Here is a 21,566-nt window from a genome sequence, read left to right as displayed (position 1 = left end):
CTGTGGCTTCTGTGGGCCCCTCCAGCTGCCACCAGGTCTCCTGCTCTCCTGTGGGATGCTCTCTGGAGCCTCTGACTACCCATCCACGGGGGAGGTCAGGAGGGGACCTGAGTCCCCAGCTGTGTTCTGCAAAGGCTGTAGTGCACTGCCTCTTCAGGTTTTCTCGGACTCCTAGGTCCTTGCTGGTTCTCATTGTGCCCTCCCGGCTCAGGGCCCTCCCCGGGTCTGGAAGGGTGGTGGCCATAGGCTGTTGGCTCTCTGCACATGTGTCTCTGAAATGATTTATTGTTCGCTTTTGAACATACAAGCTGTGGACAGGGCAGGTCCAGCCTGGGCCTGCCTGGGTGCAGCATTGCCAGGTCCCAGTATGGGCCAGGGAGGATGTCCTTCCGTGTCAAACAGCAGGAGATTCCCTGAGTAAAGGCGGTTCCTTAAGAAGTGTCCAGGCCTCAGTAGCAGGCCTGGGGTGGGAGTGGCTCCTGCTAGCTCCTCAGGCCAGGGCACTGCCCACAATCTCAGAGAAGCCACCTGGCCCAGTCTGTTGAGGCTCCTGCAGCCCGGGTTGGGTCCCTTTCCAAGTCAGAGACTTCTCCAATTTGGTTTTAAAAAGTAATCCATGACCTGGAAAAGAGAGGACTGGGGCTCAGGAGGCCCAGGTGCCCACTGGAGCTGGCAGGACGGGTGGTGGCAGACATCCCCTCACCTGGGCAATCTGCTGTCTCTTTGAAGGCTCGCTTCTTGCAGCAGCCCCGGCACAGGTTGAACACACACCTGTTGCCCTGGGCACAGGAAAGCTAGTGAGGTGAGGCCAGTGTCCTTCCCAGGCCTGGGCCAGCCCTCTGGAAGCCTCTGTCAGAAGCCCCATGGCCTGGACACAGCCCTGGGAATCACAGCACAGAAATGCACTGCCGGCCCCCCAGGCCAGGTCACCCCAGCAGACGGTCATTCCCACTCCAGGCCTGGGTGGGGGTAAAGATAGACCTTTCTCCTCTGCCAGGAGGAGGACTGGACAGAAGGCATGGATGGGGCTGTCCTCCTAGCTGGGCAGTACACAGCAGTGCTGAAACCCTCTGAGACAATGTTGGTACAGCCTGCCCTGCCCACCCTTCCTGGGCAGCAGGCTGACAGGACTGACTCACCTTTGGGTTTCCACACTGGTCACACTTGGCATATTTTGCTGAAAAACAGAAAAGAAATGCTGGTTGAATGAGGAGAGCCAATCATGGCTACCGTCCACCTCCACAGAGCTCACCTGGGTTGGGGGTTCAGGGGGCAAAGGATTTGGGCTGGTCATTCTGCTTTTCCCGAGTAAAGGATGGTGGCAGAATGTAGCGGGCAGTCTTGCTAGGAAACAGACAGGAAGCAGAAGAGTTGCCTCGTCCCACCCCCACCCCCATAGTTCCAGGGGCACTGTGCCCTTGGCTGTGTCTCCTACAGCAAGAAGGCCCAGAAGGGCCCTGTTGGGAGTTCAACCCCAGGCTCTGCGTTCTGTGGCAGCTCACGGCACCTGTCAGGCAAGGGCTGCTGGGGGGCTTCATGAGGCAGTGCCTAGAGGTATGTGGGAGGGTTTGGGCTCTTCTGTCTCCCCAGGCTTACAAAACCGTCAGACAAAGCTGCATGGAGAGCTCCCAGGAGCAGGCATGAGCAGCCAGGCCTGAGGGCCACATGGGCTGGCAAGGTTGCTGAGGGGCCCCAGTGTGCTTAGTGGATGCCACATTGGGCTGAGGCCTCGAAGCACAAGCCTTGAGACCATACTGAAATGTCTCAGTTCTTCTGAGAGGGAGAGCATCTTCACCTCGTCTAACCTGAGGCTTGGGACAGAGACCTCAGGACACTTCCTAGGGGCTCCTGACAGCTGCTCAGGCCACCCCTGTGCAAGGCTTTGCTGGCCAACGACATCCTCAGTAACCAAGGCCCTCTGGCCACCTGTACAGCACCTAGGCTTGTCCCTGGAAAGGGAAGCCTTTGGCATCTGCTTCTGGCTCTGGACCTGGAGCTGTGGATGGGAGGCAGGCAGACAGGCCTGCCCGCTTCTGCACACCACTGGTGGGTGCTCACGTTTCAGAGATGGGTCAAAGGTCTTGTTGGGGTTCCGCAGCTGCTTCTTCTGCTTGTTCTTGGACAGGCCATCGGTGCTACCCTCCTCCTCCTCCAGGGCCCTCTTGCTGCGGCCACCACTGCTCTCCTTGGTGCTCTTTCTGGGCCTCAAGAAGAAGGGCAATGGGCAGAGCCAAGGACACCCATTAAGAGGTCAAAGCCATATGAGCCTAGGTGGGGTCCGAGGGTGAGGAGAGACTGGGCAACCACGGTGGGCACTGGGGCAGAGGACATGTGGTTCTACAACATGCCCCCAGCTCCTCAGGGTGCTCTGTACAGGGCCACAGGACGCAGCTGTGTAGGTCACATGGTAGAGTGAGTGGCAAACCCAAGGCTGGAGCCTGCCTGGGAAGGTATCTGAACCTCAGGTGCCAAGGCCTAAGCCACTAAGCCAGGCAGGGCTGTGTGGCCTCAGCTGAGAACCGAGAAGTCCAGAGCGTCTGCCTCTTGACCCCAAGGACAAATCCACCCAGGATCAGAAGAGCGTGGGGAAGTATCTTCTGGAACTAAATGTCCAGTGACAGTACAGGGAAGGGCAGCAGAGCCACCAGCACCCTCCAACAAAGCCACAGAGCAGGCCAGGGTCACAGTGGCAGAGGGTGGAAGGTGCCTTGCTCCACATCACGGACTCCTCTCCCGACCAGGGTGGCAGGTGCAGGCACCTTCGTGTGCTCCCCCACCCACGGGCTGGCCCAGGTGCTCACCCTGGCCGGATGCAGGGCTGGCAGATCCAGTGGAAGAAAGGCAGGTCGCCAGTCGGCCTGGCTCCCTCCTCCTGCCGGGACATGTCCTCCTGCAAAGGCCCAGAACACCATCACAGACGGCCTGGCCAACACAGCTGGGCCCCACAGCCCGGCACCTGCCTGGCACCGCAGCTTCAGCGCCTGGCTCACAGCAGCGATGCCCTCCAGGGTCTTCACTCTGGCGAGCTCCTCGCGAAGCTGCTGGTGCACCTGCAGCCTGAGGCAGACGCCTGTCACGCAAGGTGGACCTCTTCCTGGGCCGCAGCCACCCCAGATGCACAGGGCAATGCTTCCCCACCTGGCTCCTACCCTCTGGCACCTGCCTGGTGGCCAGCCGTTCTGGAAAGCCTGGGACACAGGCAGGCCCACTTGGCTTCTGCCTGATGGGCGACTCACGTGTGGTGCCATAGCTTGAAGAGGTGGGCCCGGACACAGGACAGTGGGCAGGGGTGCTGCTGCACAATGTCGAGGTACTCCTCCGCCAGCTCCCACACAGCAGGGCTCCGGCCCTCGAACAGCGCAGGGTTGTGCAGGTTGCCCTCTGCAGGCAGGAGGGAGGGGAGGCCTTGTGGGGCCACCCTGGGGCTGGGAGAGGAAAGCCTAGGACACCCTTCGGGCCACCTCACACTGAGGACAGGACTGACCACTTGGTTCACTGGCCAGTCGGGAGCTGGAAACAGCCTGGGAAACCTGGTCTGAGAGTATAGGCCCATCAGAGCAGACAGCACAGTGAGAACTGTGTGCTCACAGCAAACGGTGTCAGGAAGAGGGTGAACTTGGCCTGCTCACCTGCACTCATGACCCCCTGCACGCCCGTGTCCTGGATGCACCGCTCCACGTCCTGCAGGCACCGGATGTTCCCGTTGGCAAACACAGGGATGGCCACAGCCTTCCTGTGGGAGGAGAAAGGCCTGACGCTGCTTGCACCCCACAGGGCAGTGGCAAGCCCAGGAAAGAGGGGGAAACAGGATCCAAACTCCCCAAGCTGTGGAGCTGGGTTTACGCCCCCAGCACGAAGCCGGAAGGACCAGGGCAGCGTTGCCCACCCCTCACCCACTCACCGCACAGCCCTGATGTGCTCCCAGGATGCCGCTCCTGACAGGGGCCCCTTCTGCTCCTTGGTGCGCCCATGCACCGTCAGCAGCTAGGAGAGAGCAGCAGCTGGCTCAGACCGGCTGAGCCCAGCGGACTCCAGGGAACCCCTCCTCAGTCTCTCAGCTCCCCAGCCAGAGCCATTCTGGGCCAAAGGCGCCGTGAACCTGTCCTTGGGGAGGAGCTCTAGCCACACCCAGAGTGCCCAACCCTGCCAAAAGCCAGCCCCCACAGGAGGATCCAAGTTCAAGACCCGCCTCAGCAACCTAGTGACATCCTGTCTGAAAAACTAAAATAAAAATTAAAAAAAAAAAAAAAGTGTTAGGATTATGGCACAGTGGTAAAGCCACTCTGGGTTCAATCCTCACTACCAAAAAAAGAGAGCCAGCCCCCAGGACAGAGGAGGCAGGATCCTTATCATCCAAGGTCAAAGGTGTTCAAAGGACCAATGTCAGGGGGAGGGAAGGTGGGGTCTCCTGCCCAGGGCTTGTCCCAGATCACTTAGGATCCTGTCCATCCCCAGAAGTTAAGCACCTTGAGGGGCACCCCTGAGGGCCGAATCCCTCCAGGCCTGTGCTGGGCGAGGCTCAGCATGCAGGGGACACAGCTGTGGGACCAGATGTGCCAAGAGCTGTGGCCCGCCTCCCTAATTCTCCAGGATGCTGAGCACCCACAGAGGAAGTGCTGGTGGTGAGCCCAGAGCTACTCCCCATGGGGACTGCACCCTAGAGCAGATGGCAGTCTGTTACAGCACTGAGCTCAGGGTGGCAGGTCCCAATCAATGGAGCCAGGCCACTAAGAAGCCCACTAGCTCCAGCACAGAAAACACCTCGCCTGAATCACCATGCAAGGGCCCTAAAAGGAGGGCAGCCAAGAGGGCAGAAGCCTGTTTCGTGGGAGCCCTCGGGGAGAGCTGGATGCCTGCTCAGCCCCGACACCCACGCCCGAGCCAGGCCTCACCTGGCAGCCAGCCTTCTCCAGCATCTGGGCGTACCTCACAGTCTTGTCTATCTCTGGGAAGACGCGGATTTTGCATGTGACTGGAACTGAGAGCTTCTCATGGGCCAACAGAACTGGGAAGAGACATGGCTTCTGAGGTCCCACTTTAGGCAGCTGAGTCCCACAGCCCAGCCCCCACAGAGCTGCACCAGCTTCCTGGAGGGCAGCTCTGATCATTCATTCTGGCCATCACTTCAGGTTGCTGGGCAGGTGACTATAGCCTTTCCCTTGTCCTCACAAGTTCACATGACATGGGGCCAATGCTGAGAGACCTGGCTATCTCCCAAGGCACTGGGGCTGTGGCCAAGCAAGGGTACCCCCGGCACCTACTGTCTGGCTCTAAGGGGAAAGCTAGTACAGGACAGGTGACTCTTCACAGGCACCTCTTTCCAACAGGGAGGGTACGGCAGCCAGGAGCCGCCAGAGTGATCCAGGACTCTGTCACACTGTCCTCTCCCGGCCCTGCCAGGCTCCTCTGGGGCTCCTTCACTTGCCCACAGGCGGCATGCGGCCACTCACTCATGCTTTGCAGCAGGTCCCACTCCTCCTGCAGAAAGGCGCCGTAGTGCCCTGTACGGAAGGAATGGCCCAGTGGTGCCAGGGTGCAGGCGGCCTCAGCACCCTCCCATGACGTGGCCCACTGTCCCTCTGCCCTCCTGCACCCACAGGCATAAGCCCACTGCCAGGCTGCATAAACTAGTGCCAAACAACAGCTGGGCATCTGGGTAGGGCAGGGGGACGATCACAGACCCATGCTGTGTGTCAGCATCTAACTTGAGGGCTCGATTTGCTCAGCTGCATAAGCTCAAAGGACGCTCTACAGACCACTTGCCACAAGGACCAAGACCAGCAGTGCCCGCCGAAGGGGGCAGGGACGGAGAGGCTGAGCCTAGTGGTGCTCACACAGCAGCATGAGGCGGGCATAGCACACTTCCGCAGAGGCACTCACCACGGGAAGTGAGGAACCCTGCTTGCCCACCTGCCTGAGTCAGCAGAATGGCTGCCTCCATTCAGCACAGAGGAGCACTGAGGGACGGGCTGCTTGTTAGCCCCAGCTGCCACCATGATCACAGGCAGGGCCTGGGCCCCAAGAGGCTTAGCGCAAGTGAACACTAACTCACCCCTCTTGGCTATCATCTGTGGGCAGCCCAAATTCAGATCAATGGCATCACAGTGATCCTGAGCCAGCAGAGCTGCCTGGACAAACACCTCTGGATCATTGGCACAGAACTGAAGACAAGAAAGTCACCGTGAGCCAAGCCAGGCTTGGGTCCCTCAGTGCCCAGACTGCCCGATCCTGTGAGGGGTTCCACCGTGACACAACGGTCGTAGTCCTGGAGTTCAGCGTTGGGAGTCGCCTACCAACACTTACAATATGATAGCAGGACATGTCCCCACACCAGAGAGTGCGTTACAGACCTACAGAATTTTCTTTGACACGTAACAGAGGCTGCTAGTGCTGACTTCTGAACAGCACAGGCCTCCTGGTGACTGTGGTGAGAAGGGACATGAGAGTGACAGGCAGCATCAAGATTACATCATGGGCTGTGAGTTGCTCTGATTACCCAAGCCATTCCTTCATGAGTGCCTGAGCCAGCTCCAGGGGACGGGGTAAGCTTCCGGGAGGTGCGCCTGGAGGCTGGGCTTTGCCACAGGTGTCAGGGCTGCTGGGACTACCTCCTGGCCACTGTCAAAGGCTAGGGTGCTTCACGAGCTCAGGACTTGTCGCTGCCCACCTGCACTATGAGGGGCCGGTCCTCAGGACACACTTCGCAGTACAGGTTCTCCTTCCGGTAGTTGGCATCACGGACAAAGACCTGGGCATGCAGCATAGGGGTGTAGCAGAGCTGTGCCCCATGGCGGCGGCTCAGCAGCCTCCAGGCCAGCTCGCTCTGATCCACCATGGGCGCCACCACATGGCGGGCGCCCCCCAGGGTGCGGCTCCAGAACTCGAACCCCTGCAGCTTGGGCATCACGACAACACGGAGGGAGGCTGGGAGGGCACCAGGCTCGGGCCCAGCCTGGGCGCCCAGTACAGGCCAGACCTGGGGAGACAGGACCAGGCTCAGCCGCGCCCTGAGCTCGGCCTAGAGCTGTAGCCGGCGAGGGCGGCAGGTTCGCCGTGGAGGGCCGCTCTCCTCAACCACCGCTGTGCCCGTGCACCACCTTCCAGCCGAGGCCCCGGCTCATCCCTCGCCCTCCTCGGCCTCGGGATTGAACGCTGCCCGCCTGGACCCGTGTGGAGGGACCAGATCTCGCCGCGGAGGGGCTCGAGGCCTCCCGCCCTTTGCTCGGTCCGGCTGTCCGCGGCCACACGGGACGCCGGCGACGGTCCGCCTTGGGGACTCGCTTCCCGCACCGCCGGGGTGCCGAGCAGGCTGGGGTTCGCCGCGGACCAGCGCCCGGACGCGCTCGGACCAGGCCGCCGCGCCCCTCCTTACCGCGGCACCACCGGGAGGACCCGCTGGAACGCGGCCGGCACCCGCGCCCCGCCAGACCGCGCCACCGCCGGAAGTGCTGCGCCGGAAGTGCGCCGCCTGGCGTTCCGGGCGGCCTGCGGTGCGTCGGGGAACTTGGCCCGGGAAACTGTGCCCGACGCCAAGGGGCCCGGGTTGGGCGGATGCGGACCAGAGTTCTTGTAAAGCCCCCAGGAACCCCGCGCCACCCGGCCACCCCACAGAAGCACCCGAGGGGGCGAAAATAAGTGCCCAGCGAACTTCCTTCCCCGGCCCGTCTCCCCAGCTCCCCGGTCCTCCCCGTCTCCCCGGTCCTCTCCGTCTCCCCAGCTCGCCGATTCTCCCCGTCTCCCCGGTCCTCCCCGTCTCCCCGGTCCTCCCCGTCTCCCCTGCTCCCCGGTCCTCCCCGTCTCCCCTGCTCCCCGGTCCTCCCCGTCTCCCCGATCCTCCCCGTCTCCCCGGTCCTCCCCGTCTCCCCGATCCTCCCCGTCTCCCCGGTCCTCCCCGTCTCCCCTGCTCCCCGATCCTCCCCGTCTCCCCGGTCCTCCCCGTCTCCCCGGTCCTCCCCGTCTCCCCGGTCCTCCCCGTCTCCCCGATCCTCCCCGTCTCCCCGGTCCTCTCCGTCTCCCCGGTCCTCCCTGTCTCCCCGGTCCTCCCCGTCTCCCCGGTCCTCCCCGTCTCCCCGATCCTCCCCGTCTCCCCGGTCCTCCCCGGTCCTCTCCGTCTCCCCAGCTCGCCGATCCTCCCCATCTCCCCGGTCCTCCCTGTCTCCCCGGTCCTCCCCGTCTCCCCGGTCCTCCCCGTCTCCCCGATCCTCCCTGTCTCCCCGGTCCTCCCCGGTCCTCTCCGTCTCCCCAGCTCGCCGATCCTCCCCATCTCCCCGGTCCTCCCCGTCTCCCCGATCCTCACCGTCTCCCCCGTCCTCTCCGACTCCCCAGCTCCCCGATCCTCCCCGATCCTCACCGTCTCCCCGGTCCTCCCCGTCTTCCCGGTCCTCCCCGTCTCCCCAGCTCCCCGATCCTCCCCAGTCCTCACCGTCTCCCCGGTCCTCCCCAGTCCTCTCCATCTCCCCAGCTCCCCGGTCCTCCCCGTCTCCCCGGTCCTCCCCATCTCCCCGGTCCTCCCCGTCTCCCCGGTCCTCTCCGTCTCCCCAGCTCGCCGATCCTCCCCGTCTCCCCGGTCCTCCCCGTCTCCCCAGCTCCCTGGTCCTCTCCGTCTCCCCAGCTCCCCAATCGTCCCCGTCTCCCCGGTCCTCCCCGTCTCCCCAGTCCTCCCCGTCTCCCCGGTCCTCTCCGTCTCCCCAGCTCCCCATCCTCCCCAGCTCCCCGATCCTCCCTGGTCCTCCCCATCTTCCCGGTCCTCCCTGTCTCCCCAGGCCCTGGATCCTCCCCGTCTCCTGTCTCCCCAGCTCCCCAATCCTCCCCCCTCCCTGTCTCCCAGGTCCTCCCCGGTCCTCCCCGTCTCCCGTCTGCCCGGTCCTCCCGGACCGTCCCATCTTCCTGGAATTCTGGTCCCTCGTCCCCATTCCTTCCTGCCTTGTTTGACCCCAGGGCCCTCCTCAGACCCCAGAGTATTTAGCCGAAGACATTTGAGAGTCAGCTAAAGCAGAAAGAAGCTTTTCAGAGATTATCTGACTAGAGGCAGCAGCTTCCGAGAAGGGCCAGACACTTGGCAAGGACATTTGGGAATAAGATGTCCTCCGGAGAGGGCTGGGCTGCGGCTCAGGGGTGGAGCGCTTGCCTCGCACGTGTGAGGCCCTGGGTTCCATCCTCAGCACCGCATAAAAATGAATGAATGAATGAATAAATAAATGAACTAAAGGTCTACTGACATCTAAAAAAAGAAAAGATGGCCACAGGACCTGCCACAGCTGCCTGTGCCCTGCACAGTCTCTGGAGGAGGAGCCCAACCTTGAGCTGCCCTGCTGAGCAGGGGCCTCTGCAGGGCGAAGCTGGGAACTGGACTTTGAGGGCATCTGCAGCCCACACTCAGCCATCAGAAAAGGCCGCTGGCCTTGCTGGGTCAGGATCCTTAAGTATCATGCACTCGCCTGTGCTGACCCGGGAGCTTTTAAAGTTCAGCAGAGACAACACTGGTCACGTACTGCAGAGCAGACAGACTCTCAGAATCCATCCAAGCATGTCACGCCACAGGAAAACACTTGGTGGGAACGAGAGGAAATTCCAATCCAGAGTTTCTATGATAGATTCTCTGAAATGCCCAGTATTCAATTAAAAATCAGGGCCGGCAAATCTCCGTCATGTCAGCTTAGGACCTGACTTCCTCAGCAAGACTCCTAAAGCGCAAGAAGTAAAATAAGAAAACAATAAATGGGATGGCATCAAACTAAAAAGCCTCTTCACAGCAAAGGAAACAGTCCAGAACGTGAAGAGCGAGCCTACGGAATGGGAGAAAATCTTTGCCACCTGCACCTCAGATACAGCATTAATCTCTAGGATATATAAAGAACTCAAAAAAGCTTAACACCAAAAAAATAAATAACCCAATCAATAAATGGGCTAAGGAACTGAACAGACACTTTACAGAAGAAGAAATACAATGGGTCAACAAATATATGAAAAAGGTTCACTCATATATTGCTGGTGGGACTACAAATTGGTGCAACCACTTTGGAAGGCAGCATGGTAATTCTTGAGAAAACTAGGAATGAAATAGCCTTTTGATCCACTTATCACATTCCTTGGTCTATACCCAAAGGACTTAAAATCAGCTTACTATAGTGATGTGTCCACCTCAGTTCATAGCACCTCAGTTCCATAGCCAAGCTATGGAACCTTTAATAGATGAATGGATAAAGAAAATGTGGTACATATACACAATGGAATATTACTCAGCCATAAAGAAGAATGAAATTAAGGCATTTGTGGATAAAGGAATGGAACTGGAGACTCGTGCTAAGTAAGCCAATCCCAAAAAATCAAAGGCTATTCTCTCTGATATGTGGATGTGGACTCACAGTAGATGGGGTGGAGATGGGGTGAGAGGAGTGGAGGTTCACCTGATTGGACCGGGGGAGGGCAGAATGGGAACAGGGAGATGGGAATAGGAAAGATAGTAGAGGGGCTGGGGATATAGCTCAGTTGGTAGAGTGCTTGCCTCCCAAGCACAAGGCAGTGGGTTCAACCCCCAGCACAGCCAAAAAAAAAAAAAAAAAAATTCAGTGGAATGAATCAGACTTCAGTTTTCTGCATTCATGTGTGAACACATGACCAGTGTAACACCACATCATGTACAACCACAAGAACGGACAGCTGTACTCCATGTAGGTATGATGTGTGAAAATGTATTCTACTGTGATGTATGACTGAAAAGAACAAAGTTTTTTAAAAATCAAGGTTGGGTGTAACTGTGGCAGACCACAGGCCTGGCAGGCCTGAGGCCCTGGGTTCCATTCCACACCACACAAATGGAACACAAAACAGGCGAGGCAAGGGAAGTCCCCGGCTGAGCTCGGGCAGAAGGTGGGCACAGAGGCCCTCTGAGGGCCACACGCTGCGCTCAGCAGGCTTCCAGAGCAGTGGTCACAAATATGCTCAAAGAACTAAGACCACATTTAACGGATTTTTATTTTTGGTACTGTGGAGAGAACCCAGGGCTTGGTGCACGCGGGGCAAGTGCTCTATCACCAGGCCACGGCCGCACCCTAGAGAGCTTTTTAAACGTGTGATGACAGTGAGTTATCAAGTAGAGAGCCACGCCACTGTCTGACGTCACTTCCTTGATCATGAAAACTTCCTTCGGGAGTTCTTGTTTAGGGCGGAAACTTACCTCTACTGGCGGATGTCCTGATGGCTCCTGTGTGACCCAGGCCTAGCTTATACCTGCCTGGTCATTGCTCTGAGATTGGGGCTCAGCCTGGTCCCACCTGGCCTGTGGTAGCCCTTGCTCTGCAGATGGAAGATACGGCCTGGCGTGCTCTACGTGGGCCACATCCGCCACCCTTTGTGTTTTATTTTGAGACAGGGTCTCACTCAGTTGCTCAGGCTGGCCTCAAGCTTGTAATCCTCCTGCCTCAGCCTCCTCATTTTCTGGGATTGCAGGTCAGCACCTGGCAAGACGTTCTCTGTGTGGTTTTGTCTGTGGTGTGTCTGAATGGTGTTCTGTGTATTCGCCTCCTTCAGGTTCACGGAGTTTCTTGCATTCTATAATGCAAAGTTTTTCTTTTTCCCCTTCCTTCCTTCCTTCCACCAGGAATTGGACTCAGGAGCACTCTATCACTGAGCCACATCCCCAGCCCTATTCTGCATTTTATGAGACAGGCTCTCACTGGCTAAGGGCTTGGCTAAGTTTCTGAGGCTGGCTTTGAACTCATGATCCTCCTGCTTCAGCCTCCCAGGCTGCTGGGATGATAGGGTGACCCACTGCACCCAGCTATGGTGCCGTGTTTCTCTGTGTGTTTAGCAGAATGTCGGCAGTAAAGTTCTCATTTCCCTGTGCTTCTCACCTTCAGTCCGAACGGTGTCCTCGCTTCTGACAATACTCTGGGAGCCACGTTCCCAGACCCGGTTCCGTGGGATCTGCTTGGGAGCTTCCCTGCACTGCTTCTGAGCTGAGCTGGCACAGGCTGGGGTGGGACCAGCCTGTGGTCTTCTCCACGTGCCTCTCCTGGCATGGACTGGCCACCTGTTTGCAAGCCTGGGCCCTGGGGCCGGAGTTCTGGGCATGCGCTGCACCCTCTCCGGGAGCGGGCGAGTGGGGTGGGCACCCCAGGAGCAGTTCCTCCTCTGCTGCCCACCAGGCCTTGGTTGGTCCTTCCTGTGTCCCTTCCCTGTGTCTTGGTGGGAACTGCCCGCCTGACACGCACGGGCCCTGGGCGCGCGCCCAGCCCGGGGCAGCAGGTGGATGTGCGCACAGACTCCTTCCTCCGCCGACCCGGGCGCGTTAGGGGCGCGAGGTCTTCGGGAGCCGTCGGCCCTGCGGCCCTGCTGTGCACTTTCAGGGCGATGACCTCTCACGTTTCGCAGACAAGGCTGCACGCGCTTTCTGCGGTTGCTGTGGCTCCAGGGCGCGCTTCAGCCAGGGGAGCCCTGGACCTTCCCCGCCGCGGGCCGACCAGCGCTTGCCCCTGGCAGGCTGGCCGCCAGCAAAGCCTCAGTCCTGCCCCGGCAGAGGCGAGGAGCCTGGAACTGTGCGGGCCTGCCGGGCGCCAAGGTGCGGGGCTGTCATTCAGCCCCTCCTAATGAGAGGCTGCGCACCGCGCCGTGCCCGCGTCTGATTGCTTCCATTTGGCTCGCAGTCCCCTGGAGGCAGCTCGCGGGTATAATTAGCACTGGAAAGCTGCACTTAGTGTGCCCGTCAAACGCCACCACAAAATACAAGCCTGCCGCCTCCCCCGCGCCTGCGGCGGCCAGCGACCCCAGCAGCGCCCCAGTCGGGCCTGGCTGCTTTGCCCCCGCATGGGCGTCCTGAGTGTCGCTGGAGCTGCCTGCGTTGACCACTCGCGAGTCTCTCGGGGGCCCCTACAGGTCCTCAGGTGTGGGCGGCTTCCCGATCTGGGCCTCCTCAAAAGCTGCTGGACATTGAGGTCAGGCCTGCGTGCAGACGCAGACGCTGTCCCGCGTGGGCCGGCGCCCGGAGGGGACGGTTGGGTGGCGCTAGAGGCAGGCTGAAGTCTGAGGGCCTGGCTCCCTCCAGAGCCCCCGCGCTGCTCGCGGTGCGTGGTAACTGTGGCCGTGCTGCTCACAGACTTGGACAGCATCGCCTCTGCTCTTTTTTTTTTTTTTTTTCTTTTCTGAGGCTGGTATGGATCCCAGGGGTGTGCTACCACTGAACGACATCTCCAGCCCTTTTAGTTTATTGTTTAATTTTGACACAGGGCCTTTCTAGGTTGCTGAGGCTGACCTTGAACTTGTGAACCTCCTGCCTCAGCCTCCCCAGTGGCTGGGATTACAGGCCTGTGTCACAGTGACCAGCTATTTCTTAATTTTTTATGTTGTTATGAATAGTGTTGCTTCTTTTGCTTTTTCCTTTGAGATGGGTCTCACTGTGTTGCCCAGTCTGGCTTCAGACTCCAGCTGAGGTTTAAATACCATTTTCCTTGACCCAGCTATCCCACTCCTCGGCCTATACCCAAAGGACTTAAAATCAGCACACTACAGAGATACAGCCACATCAATGTTCATAGCTGCTCAATTCACAATAGCCAGATTGTGGAACCAACCTAGATGCCCTTCAATTGATGAATGGATAAAGAAACTGTGGTATATATATACAATGGAATATTACTCAGCCATAAAGAATGATAAAATTATGGCATTTGCAGGCAAATGGATGAAATTGGAGAATATCATGCTAAGTGAGATAAGCCAATCTCAAAAATCCAAAGGACAAATGATATCACTAATAAGTGGATGATGACACATAATGGGGGGTGGGAGGGTTTAGTGTTAGGGTTAGAGTTAGGGTTAGGGAGCGGGGCAAGAATGAAGGAAGGAAGGACTGTATAGAGGGAAAAGAAGGGTGGGAGGGGTGGGGGAAAGGGAAAAAATAACAGAATGAATCAAACAACATTACCCTATGTAAATTTATGATTACACAAATGGTATGCCTTTACGCCATGTACAAGCACAGAAACAGCATGTATCCCATTTGTTTATAATAAAAAAAATTCAAAAAAAAATAAATACCATTTTCCACTTGACTTCTGTTCAGTGGTACATGCTTGTAATTCCAGTGACTTGGGAGGCTGAGGCAGGAGGATTGCAAGTTTGAGGCTAGCCTGGGAAACTTAGTAAGACCCTGTCTCATAATAAAAAAATAAAAAGTGTTGGAGGTGCTGGGCTCTGTGGTGCACGCCTGTAATCCCAGCGGCTCAGGAGGCTGAGGCAGGAGGATCATGAGTTCAAAGCCAGCCTCAGCAACAGCGAGGTGCTAAGCAGGTCAGTGAGACCCTGTCTCTAAATAAAATAGAAAATAGGGCTGGGGATGTGGCTCTGCGGGCGAGTGCCCCTGAGTTCAAACGCAGTACCTCCCCCCACCAAAAAAAGCGCTGGAGGTCTAAGAGTGCCAGCAGTAGAACACGGTCACACTGAGGATGGCGGTGATAGTGACAATCGTTGCGTGTATCATCGTGATGGATGCTGATATTTGTCTTGTGATGCCCTCGTCAGGTCTTGGTATCAACATGGCACTAGCTTCAGAGAGTCGTGATTATTTCCTTGCTGTGAACTAGATCGTGTCCTTTCCCCAGATTTCTCTGCTGGAGCCCTGCTCCCAGGGTGACCGTGTCTGGGGACCAGGTCTGTAAGGAAGTGATAAGATGAGGGCGGCTGTGGAGTGGCCCACACCTGGAAGGGCCAGCGTCCTCACAAGAGGAAGAATAAGCCAGGTACCTGTGGTCCCAGCTACCTGGGAGGCTGAGGCAGGAGGACCTCAAGCCCCAGGCTAGCCTGGGCAATTTAGTGAGACCCTCTTTCAAAATAAAAGACGAAAAGGGCTGGGGTCACAGGTCAGTGGTAGACCCCTTCTGGGTTCAATCCCTGGTCTCCCCAAAAGAACAAAAGCGTAAAGTGGAGCCCCTGCTGTGGGAGGTTGTGCGGCAGCTCCCAGGAGGTCCAGACAAGTGCCACAGGACCCGCAGTGCCGTGTGAAGACACCCCGGGACGGAACCAGGGTCTCCAGGAGGGGCCGGTCCTCCACGCACAGTGGCACTGGCAACAGCTGAGGGCAGGGGATGCGGGAGCCCAGGGCAGGCTTTGCTGTCTGTCCCCCCGGGGGACGTGGTGTCTGCAGGCCGGGGAGAGTCCCACCAGCAGCTCCGCAGCTGGAGCCTTGCCTGGGGCTCTCGGCCTACAGACTGTGGGGCGCCCTGAGTGCCAGCTGCCCTGCTCCTGGCCTCCGCTCTCCAGCCTCCTGGAAGAGCTGGGGACTGGGCAGCATGCTCCCCAACTGCGTGGCACACCTGAGGCTCCCCTCCGGCCTTCCTTCGGGGGAAGGTTCTAACTGCACCCTTTTCTTCGATCCCCGCAGGGTCATCCCTGTTTCCATTCCTTCTTGGCTTTGAGGCTTGCGAGGAGCGTGGCCTCCCCGAGTCTCCCCCACTGCCTGCGCTGTCCCTGACGCGCCCTCACTGTCCTGTCGTGCTGGTGTGGTGGTGTGCATCTTCTCTTTTCCTGGGTCAGTCTGGTTGAAGAACCACGAATCGATGATCCGCTCAAGGAAGTGACTTTTAACTTCTGCTGGTTCTCTGGTGTCTTGTTCTCCAGTGATTGCTCTCCGCTCTGGCCTGGGGATGTGGCTCAGTGGTTGAGTGCCTCTGGGTTCAGTCCCTGGTACCCTCCCCCAAAAAGAGTAAATATTTCCATCCCACAAGGAATAAAAAGGGGCATCAAAAGAAGGGATTAGGACCAAAGCAGGACCAAAATCCAGCTGAGCAAACAAGTCCTGCAGCTCCATGTCTGGCACCTGGGGAACATGGCTGGTGATGTTCTCACCAAAGGGCTTGTGTGGATCCTCCTCTGTGGCCTTGTTGGTTGTAGCCCAAGGGACCTTTCTGTTAGCTTGTCTCTGCTTCATTCCTGCAGCTTTCCTAGGATGATGCCCCATGTTCCTGGCATTTTTAAATCTTGGGGTCTCCACTGCAGCTTTGGCTTCCTCCTCACATCTCCACACTTTGCCCTCAGGGGCTGCCCACAGGGACTCTGACCCTGCTGTGCTTTGCCTGGCCTCCCAGGCCTTCCTTTGAAATCTTGATGGAAGCCTCCATAACCACCTAAATCCAGCATCCTGCATTCCTGCAGAACCAGCACCACATGGTTGATGCCAAGGTCTGTTGCCATCTCGAGCAGCAGGAAAGCCTCCAGGAACCCTGGCTGCACCAGCCTCTGAGTGTCTGTGTCGCTGAGCGTGTTGAAAACTTCCTAGACTCCCGTGTGCAGGAAGGATTCCCCACTGATCTCTTCTCAAGAGAATTTTCACCTTTACTCCCTTGAGCTTGAGATGGGTATGGTCTTGCCAGCTCCTGAGATGCCCTCAAGCCATCCTTCTTATTGTCTCTGGGCAAAGTTGTTAGCATTTCTTTAGTGGCTGTAACCACACCTTTCTTAGCCCCAGTTTTACTCAGTTTTCTGACCAAACTGCAAGTTTTTCAAAAGTTCTCTGCTCCCAGCTCCCAACTGCCAGCAATACCCATGTCACTGCCCGTATGCTGTGCTGCCTGGAAGTTTCCTCTGCCAGATGAGGCAGTCATCGCCCTCAAATCCAGCCTCGCAGCCGACGGGCTCAGGATACCGGCAGAATGTAGACAACTTCTAAGCTGGAGTGGCCTCTGGTCGGGTCCCCCATTCCCAGTCCCTGCGTTTCCTCTAGAACCTCACGAGCGCCATCTTCACTGTCTGCATTCTGGTTGACATTCTGGTCTTCTAAGCTCCCACCAGAATTGCCCGCTAAGCTCTGCTTACAACCGTCTAAAGCATTTCTAACTTGCATCTCTAAAGATTTCAAAAATTCTTCCTACAAATTCCAAAAAGTTGAAAAAGCTTCTGAACCACATGGTCAGGTTAGCCATAGCAATGATCCTGCTTCTGGTACCAATTTCTGTTTCAGTCAGCTTTTTCCCTGCTGTGACCAAAGGACCTACAAGAACAAGATAGAGAAAGAAAAGCTCATTTGGGGCTCGTGGCCTCAAGAAGTCTCAGTCGGGAGATGGCCCCTCCATTCCTCAGCACTTAGGGTGAAGCAGAGCATCGTTGCCGAGCGTGTGGGGGAGGAAAGCAGCCGGAGCACGTCATCGGGAAGCGGAGCTAAGTTCAGCTCACAAACGCGCCCCCAGGGCACGCCCCTCCGGCCACGCCCCTCCGGCCACGCCCCCAGGGCGGCCACGCCCCCTGCGTCCGCGGCCATCCCGTGGATCCCTATCCGGGCCGATGCACGGATTGGTTAAGACTCTCTTTCCACCTCTGAACTTTTGGGGGGACCTCATGTCTAAACCACAACAAGATGCTACTTTGGATGGAATTGTTTTCTTGACTTCCTTCCTAGAATATGCACCACGAGGGTGTAGAAACACGACTGAACCTGGTGTTTAACTTCGTGTGCTGGTACTTTGTTGAATTCATTTATTAGAAGCAATAGGGTCTCGTGGGTTTTTAGATTTCTTCATATAAGACCGTGTCATCCAGAGATGATATGCCACCTCCTTCACCATTAGGCTGCCTTTCACGTCTTTCTTCTTGCCTAATAACCGCGACGAGGACTTCCCGTGCTCTGTGAATGGGAGAGGCCTGGTCCTCAGGGACTCTGCTCTCCCCCCACGGTCGTGACCTCAGTTGCAGCCTTCACACAGGGGCTCTGTCATGCTGAGGAGCCCCTTCTAGAAAGTACTCACTTAGTGCCAGTTTTGTCAGAGAGGGAGTTGGGTTATTGCAGATACCTTTCCCGTCTTAATGGAGGCGGTGTGTGTGGCTTTCCCTTTATTCTATCAGTCTTGCTTTCCAGGGACAAACACCACTTAGTCACGTTGCGTGGTCCTTCTCAGGTGGTGCCCAATCTGGAGGGATCTGGGGGGGTTTTTGCATTCATATTTGTGTGATACACTGGTCCGGATCCTTTTCTCTTGTCATCCTCTTTTGGTTCCTGTAGTTTGGTTGTGGGTAGAATTAGTTAGAAAATATTCTCTTTTATTCATCTTTCTGGAAGAGGTTGAGAAGAATTGGTGTTTTTTCTTTTTCTTCCTTTTTAATCCTGGGGAATGAACCTGGGGATACTCTGACATTGAGCTGCGCTTCCAGCCCTTTTTTTTATTTCTTATTCAGGACCTTGCTAAGTTGCTGAGGCTGGCCTTGAATTGTGATCCTCCTGCCTCAGCCTCCTGAGTGGCTGGAATTACAAGTGGGTGTCACTGTGCCAGCTGCCTTTTATAGGCAGTGGGTGTTTTGAGAGTGCGTCATATTGGGATCAAACTCAGGGCCTTGTGCAAGCCAGGCAAGTACTCTGCCACTGAGCTACAACCCACTCATTTTTTTCAAGTTTTTTTTCTAATTTCCTTGTAATTTTTTTCTTTGACTCATTGGTTGTTTAAGAGTATGCTTTTCAATTCCCATATAATTGTGAATTTTCCAGTTTTCTTTCTGTTTTGGATTTCTAGTTTTGCTGTGATTGGAAAAGATACTTCGCACTGCGTGTGATGGCACATACCTGCAATCCCAGTGACTCAGCAGTCTGTGTCGGGAGGTTGGCAAATTCAAAGCCAGCTTCAGCAATTTAGAACCCACCTCAAAATAAAAAGTAAAAAGAGCTGGGCGCGGTGGCACATGCCTGTAATCCCAGAGGCTCCGGAGGCTGAGGCAGGAGGATTGTAAGTTCAAAACCAGCCTCAGCAATTTTTAGCAAGACCCTGAGCAACTTAACAAGACTCCATCTCTAAAAATAAGATATAAAAAGGGCTGGGAACGTGACTTGGTGCTTAAGTGCCTCTGGGTTCAATCCCCAGTACCAAAAAGAAAAAAGTAAAAAGGGCTGGAGATGTAGCTCAGTGCTTGTCTAGCACATATGAGGTCCTGGGTTTAAACCCCAGCATTGAAAAAATAAAAATAAAATAAAGGTGCAGCTTTAAAGTTCCCAACCACGATGTCAATTGGGGGGATCTGATCTTAGATGTGTGACTATTATCATTGAGATGGATGGAAACATTTATCAGCTATGAAGTCCATGCTTATCTTTTGCAAACTGTTTTGACACAATGTCTATTTTGTCTGATAAGTGAGAAGCACCACCCAGCCCTGTAAGGCGGTCCTGGGTGTGTGTATGGGCTTGCGTGCATCAAGCCAGGCCTCCTGCAGGCTGGGCGGCTCTGTCTCTGAGCTGCACCCGGCCTGGGTTACTGTTTTTATGGAATGTAATTTTCTACTCTTCACACCCTATTGTGTCTGTATCTAAGGTGACTTTTTGTAGATGGCATATAGATGGCTCCTTTTAAAATCCATTCCGTTGGTCTCTGATTTTTAATTAGAAGGTTGTGTCTGATGCATTTCCGCTTAGAATAAATATTGGTGAGGAAAGACTTAATTCTTACACTAAGCTATTTGTTTCCTGCTTGTCTTATATTTTGTTTCTAAATATTTCACAATAGACCTTTTTAGCTACTTGATTTTTAGGGGATGAGGTACCCTGGATGGAACTCAGGGGCACCTCCCCAGCCCTATTTTGTATTTTATTTAGAGACAGGGTCTCACTGAGATGCACAGAGCCTCCCTAAGTTGCTGAACTCGTGATCCTCTTGCCTCAGCCTCCCGAGCTGCTGGAATTACAGGTGTGGGTCACCATGTCTGGCTTCTACTTGATTTTTTATATAGAGTATTGTCTTTTTTCCCTTTCTTCTTTCCTTTTTATGTATTTTTTAGTTAATTTCTTAGTGGTTATCTTGGGGATTATAGTTCACAACCCAGCATGAGCACTACTAACAGTTTTGAAGGATACATGAAAGTGCTGCCCCTACATGTATCTGGCCTTCACACATCTTCATACACTGTGCACCTATTACCTTGGGCCATTTTTCTCTGGTACTGGGGACTGGACCCAGGAGTGCTTAACCATGGAGCCAGATCCTGGCCCTTTTTATATTTTTATTTCGAGGCAGGGTTTTGCAGAGTGGCCCGGGCTGGCCAGGCCGGCTTCAGAGTCTCGTCTTGGCCTCTCAGGCAGCTGGATCGCAGGTGTGCACCGCTGCAGGGCTGTGCTGGCTGTTGCCTACCTCTGTAGTTCCTCGGGGCTGTCCACTGTCTGAAGGGTTCCTTCTACTGTTCCTCGCAGGGTGGGTCTACTAGTGCGGAACTCCTGCTTTTATTCATCTGAAACTCGATTCTCCTGCATCATGGGGAGGATTCTGCGGGACACAGGCTTCCTGGCTGAGCCCTTTCCTTGCCCTCGGTCTCTCTGATGAGAAGCCCCCTGTGGATCTTGTCAGGGACCCCTCGTGCACGATGACTCCCTTCTCTTGCTACTTTCAAAACTGTCTTTTGGGTTTCACAGGAGAATCTTCATGGAGTTTGTCAAGCTTCTTGTACTTACATAATCATGTCTTTCATTGGAGTTAGGAAGTTTCTGACCAGTTTGAATGTTTATTAATAAACATTTAATATTATGTAAAATAACAAAGATATTGGAACATAAGTACTTCTTTATGAGGCATATGCTGGTCTGTTTGATGGGGTCTCTCACATACTTCAGGCTGTACATTTTTCTTCAGTTTTTTTTTCTTGGGATAATCTCAATTGCCTTATCTTCAAATATACTGATTCTTCTGCCTGTTGTCTAACCCACTAGTTGGTAAATTTTTCATTTCAATATTGTACATTTAAACTGCACAATTCTTGGTTGTTTTGATAATTTCTATTTATTGCTATTCTCATTTTGGTCATAGACCATTTTCCCGATTTCCTTTGTTCTTCGTCCAGTTCCATCTCATTAAGTCTTGAGCTGAGTGTTGAGAGTTAATGTCTTTGATGTGTAATTGCGATGTCTGGGATTTCTCAGGGATGATTTTCTACCAGATTCTTTCCCCTCCTTCCTGCAGACCCAACTCCTTTGTGCTTGGTGACATCTTGGTGTGAGCTGGCATTTCTGGGCTCGTAGTGTGGTGCGTGAAAACCGGAATATCTCACTACTCAAGGGCTGCTTATTACGGCTGCAGCTGAGACTTTTCAGAGTTTTGAGAAGTGTGCATTCCTTGTGTGAAACAGCTCGTTTCATCACCTCTGCAGTCAGCCAGAGGCCTGACAATGGTTTTCTTAAATGTCTGGTTCTAAATGGGGGTGGGAAGGAAAAAATGTTGCTGTTTCTCTAAATCTTTTGACAAAAACAAAGAGTGGTTATTGTCTCTAAATCTTCTGATGGCCATGGAGAGCTGCCTTGGCCTATTTTCTACTGCTGTAACAGAATACCATAGGCTGGACCCATTATAAACAATACAGGCTTATTAGGCCTATGATTCTGAAGGCCGGAAGTCCAAGATCGAGGTGCTGCATCTGACAAGGCTCCTTCCTCTTCCCCGCCCCCGCCCCAGTACTGGGACTGAAGCCAGAGTACTCTACCATTGAGCCACATCCCCAGTCATTTTCACTTTGAGACGGCCTTGCTAAGTTGCCCAGGGTGGCCTGGAGCTTCAGACTGTCCTGCCTCAGCCTCCTGATTTGCTGGGATCATGGGCGAGTGCCCCTGCATC

The 21,566-nt window shown here is 55.4% G+C and overlaps 1 protein-coding gene across 7 annotated transcripts; it reads right to left on the bottom strand.

Annotated features, from left to right (window-relative positions):
- Positions 1 to 158: 158 nt before the first annotated feature.
- Positions 159 to 7,174, bottom strand: DUS1L (dihydrouridine synthase 1 like). 7 transcript variants are annotated; one of them, XM_079131066.1, is made up of 13 exons: positions 6,668 to 7,174; positions 6,053 to 6,161; positions 5,451 to 5,501; positions 4,893 to 5,005; positions 3,902 to 3,984; positions 3,630 to 3,733; positions 3,237 to 3,510; positions 2,961 to 3,057; positions 2,802 to 2,890; positions 2,059 to 2,204; positions 1,140 to 1,177; positions 704 to 880; positions 159 to 621 (listed from the first exon to the last, which is right to left on the bottom strand). In XM_079131066.1, the coding sequence occupies exons 1-13, from the start codon at positions 6,902 to 6,904 to the stop codon at positions 580 to 582; spliced, it is 1,560 nt and encodes a 519-aa protein (XP_078987192.1). In that variant the 5' UTR covers positions 6,905 to 7,174; the 3' UTR covers positions 159 to 579. The 7 variants fall into 7 exon arrangements, with proteins under 7 accessions (XP_078987192.1, XP_078987194.1, XP_078987193.1 ...); XM_079131068.1 differs by having other exon boundaries at positions 704 to 779; XM_079131067.1 differs by having other exon boundaries at positions 2,059 to 2,198.
- Positions 7,175 to 21,566: the final 14,392 nt, after the last annotated feature.

The sequence above is a fragment of the Sciurus vulgaris genome, assembly GCF_902686455.1.
Source record: "Sciurus vulgaris genome assembly, chromosome: 3".
In the NCBI taxonomy this organism is placed as follows: Eukaryota; Metazoa; Chordata; class Mammalia; order Rodentia; family Sciuridae; genus Sciurus; species Sciurus vulgaris.
Note: the sequence above shows the minus strand (reverse complement) of the source record. Positions and strands in the feature narration are given on the sequence as shown.

Excerpts from the sequence above, each read along its gene's own strand:
- DUS1L (XM_079131066.1), bottom strand. The coding sequence starts at position 6,904 with ATGCCCAAGCTGCAGGGGTTCGAGTTCTGGAGCCGCACCCTGGGGGGC. Across the intron at positions 5,502-6,052 it reads ACAGATGATAGCCAAGAGGG|GGCACTACGGCGCCTTTCTG; the intron begins GTGAGTTAGTGT and ends CCTTCCGTACAG. Across the intron at positions 2,205-2,801 it reads CAGCCCTGCATCCGGCCAGG|GCCCAGAAAGAGCACCAAGG; the intron begins GTGAGCACCTGG and ends CTTCTTCTTGAG.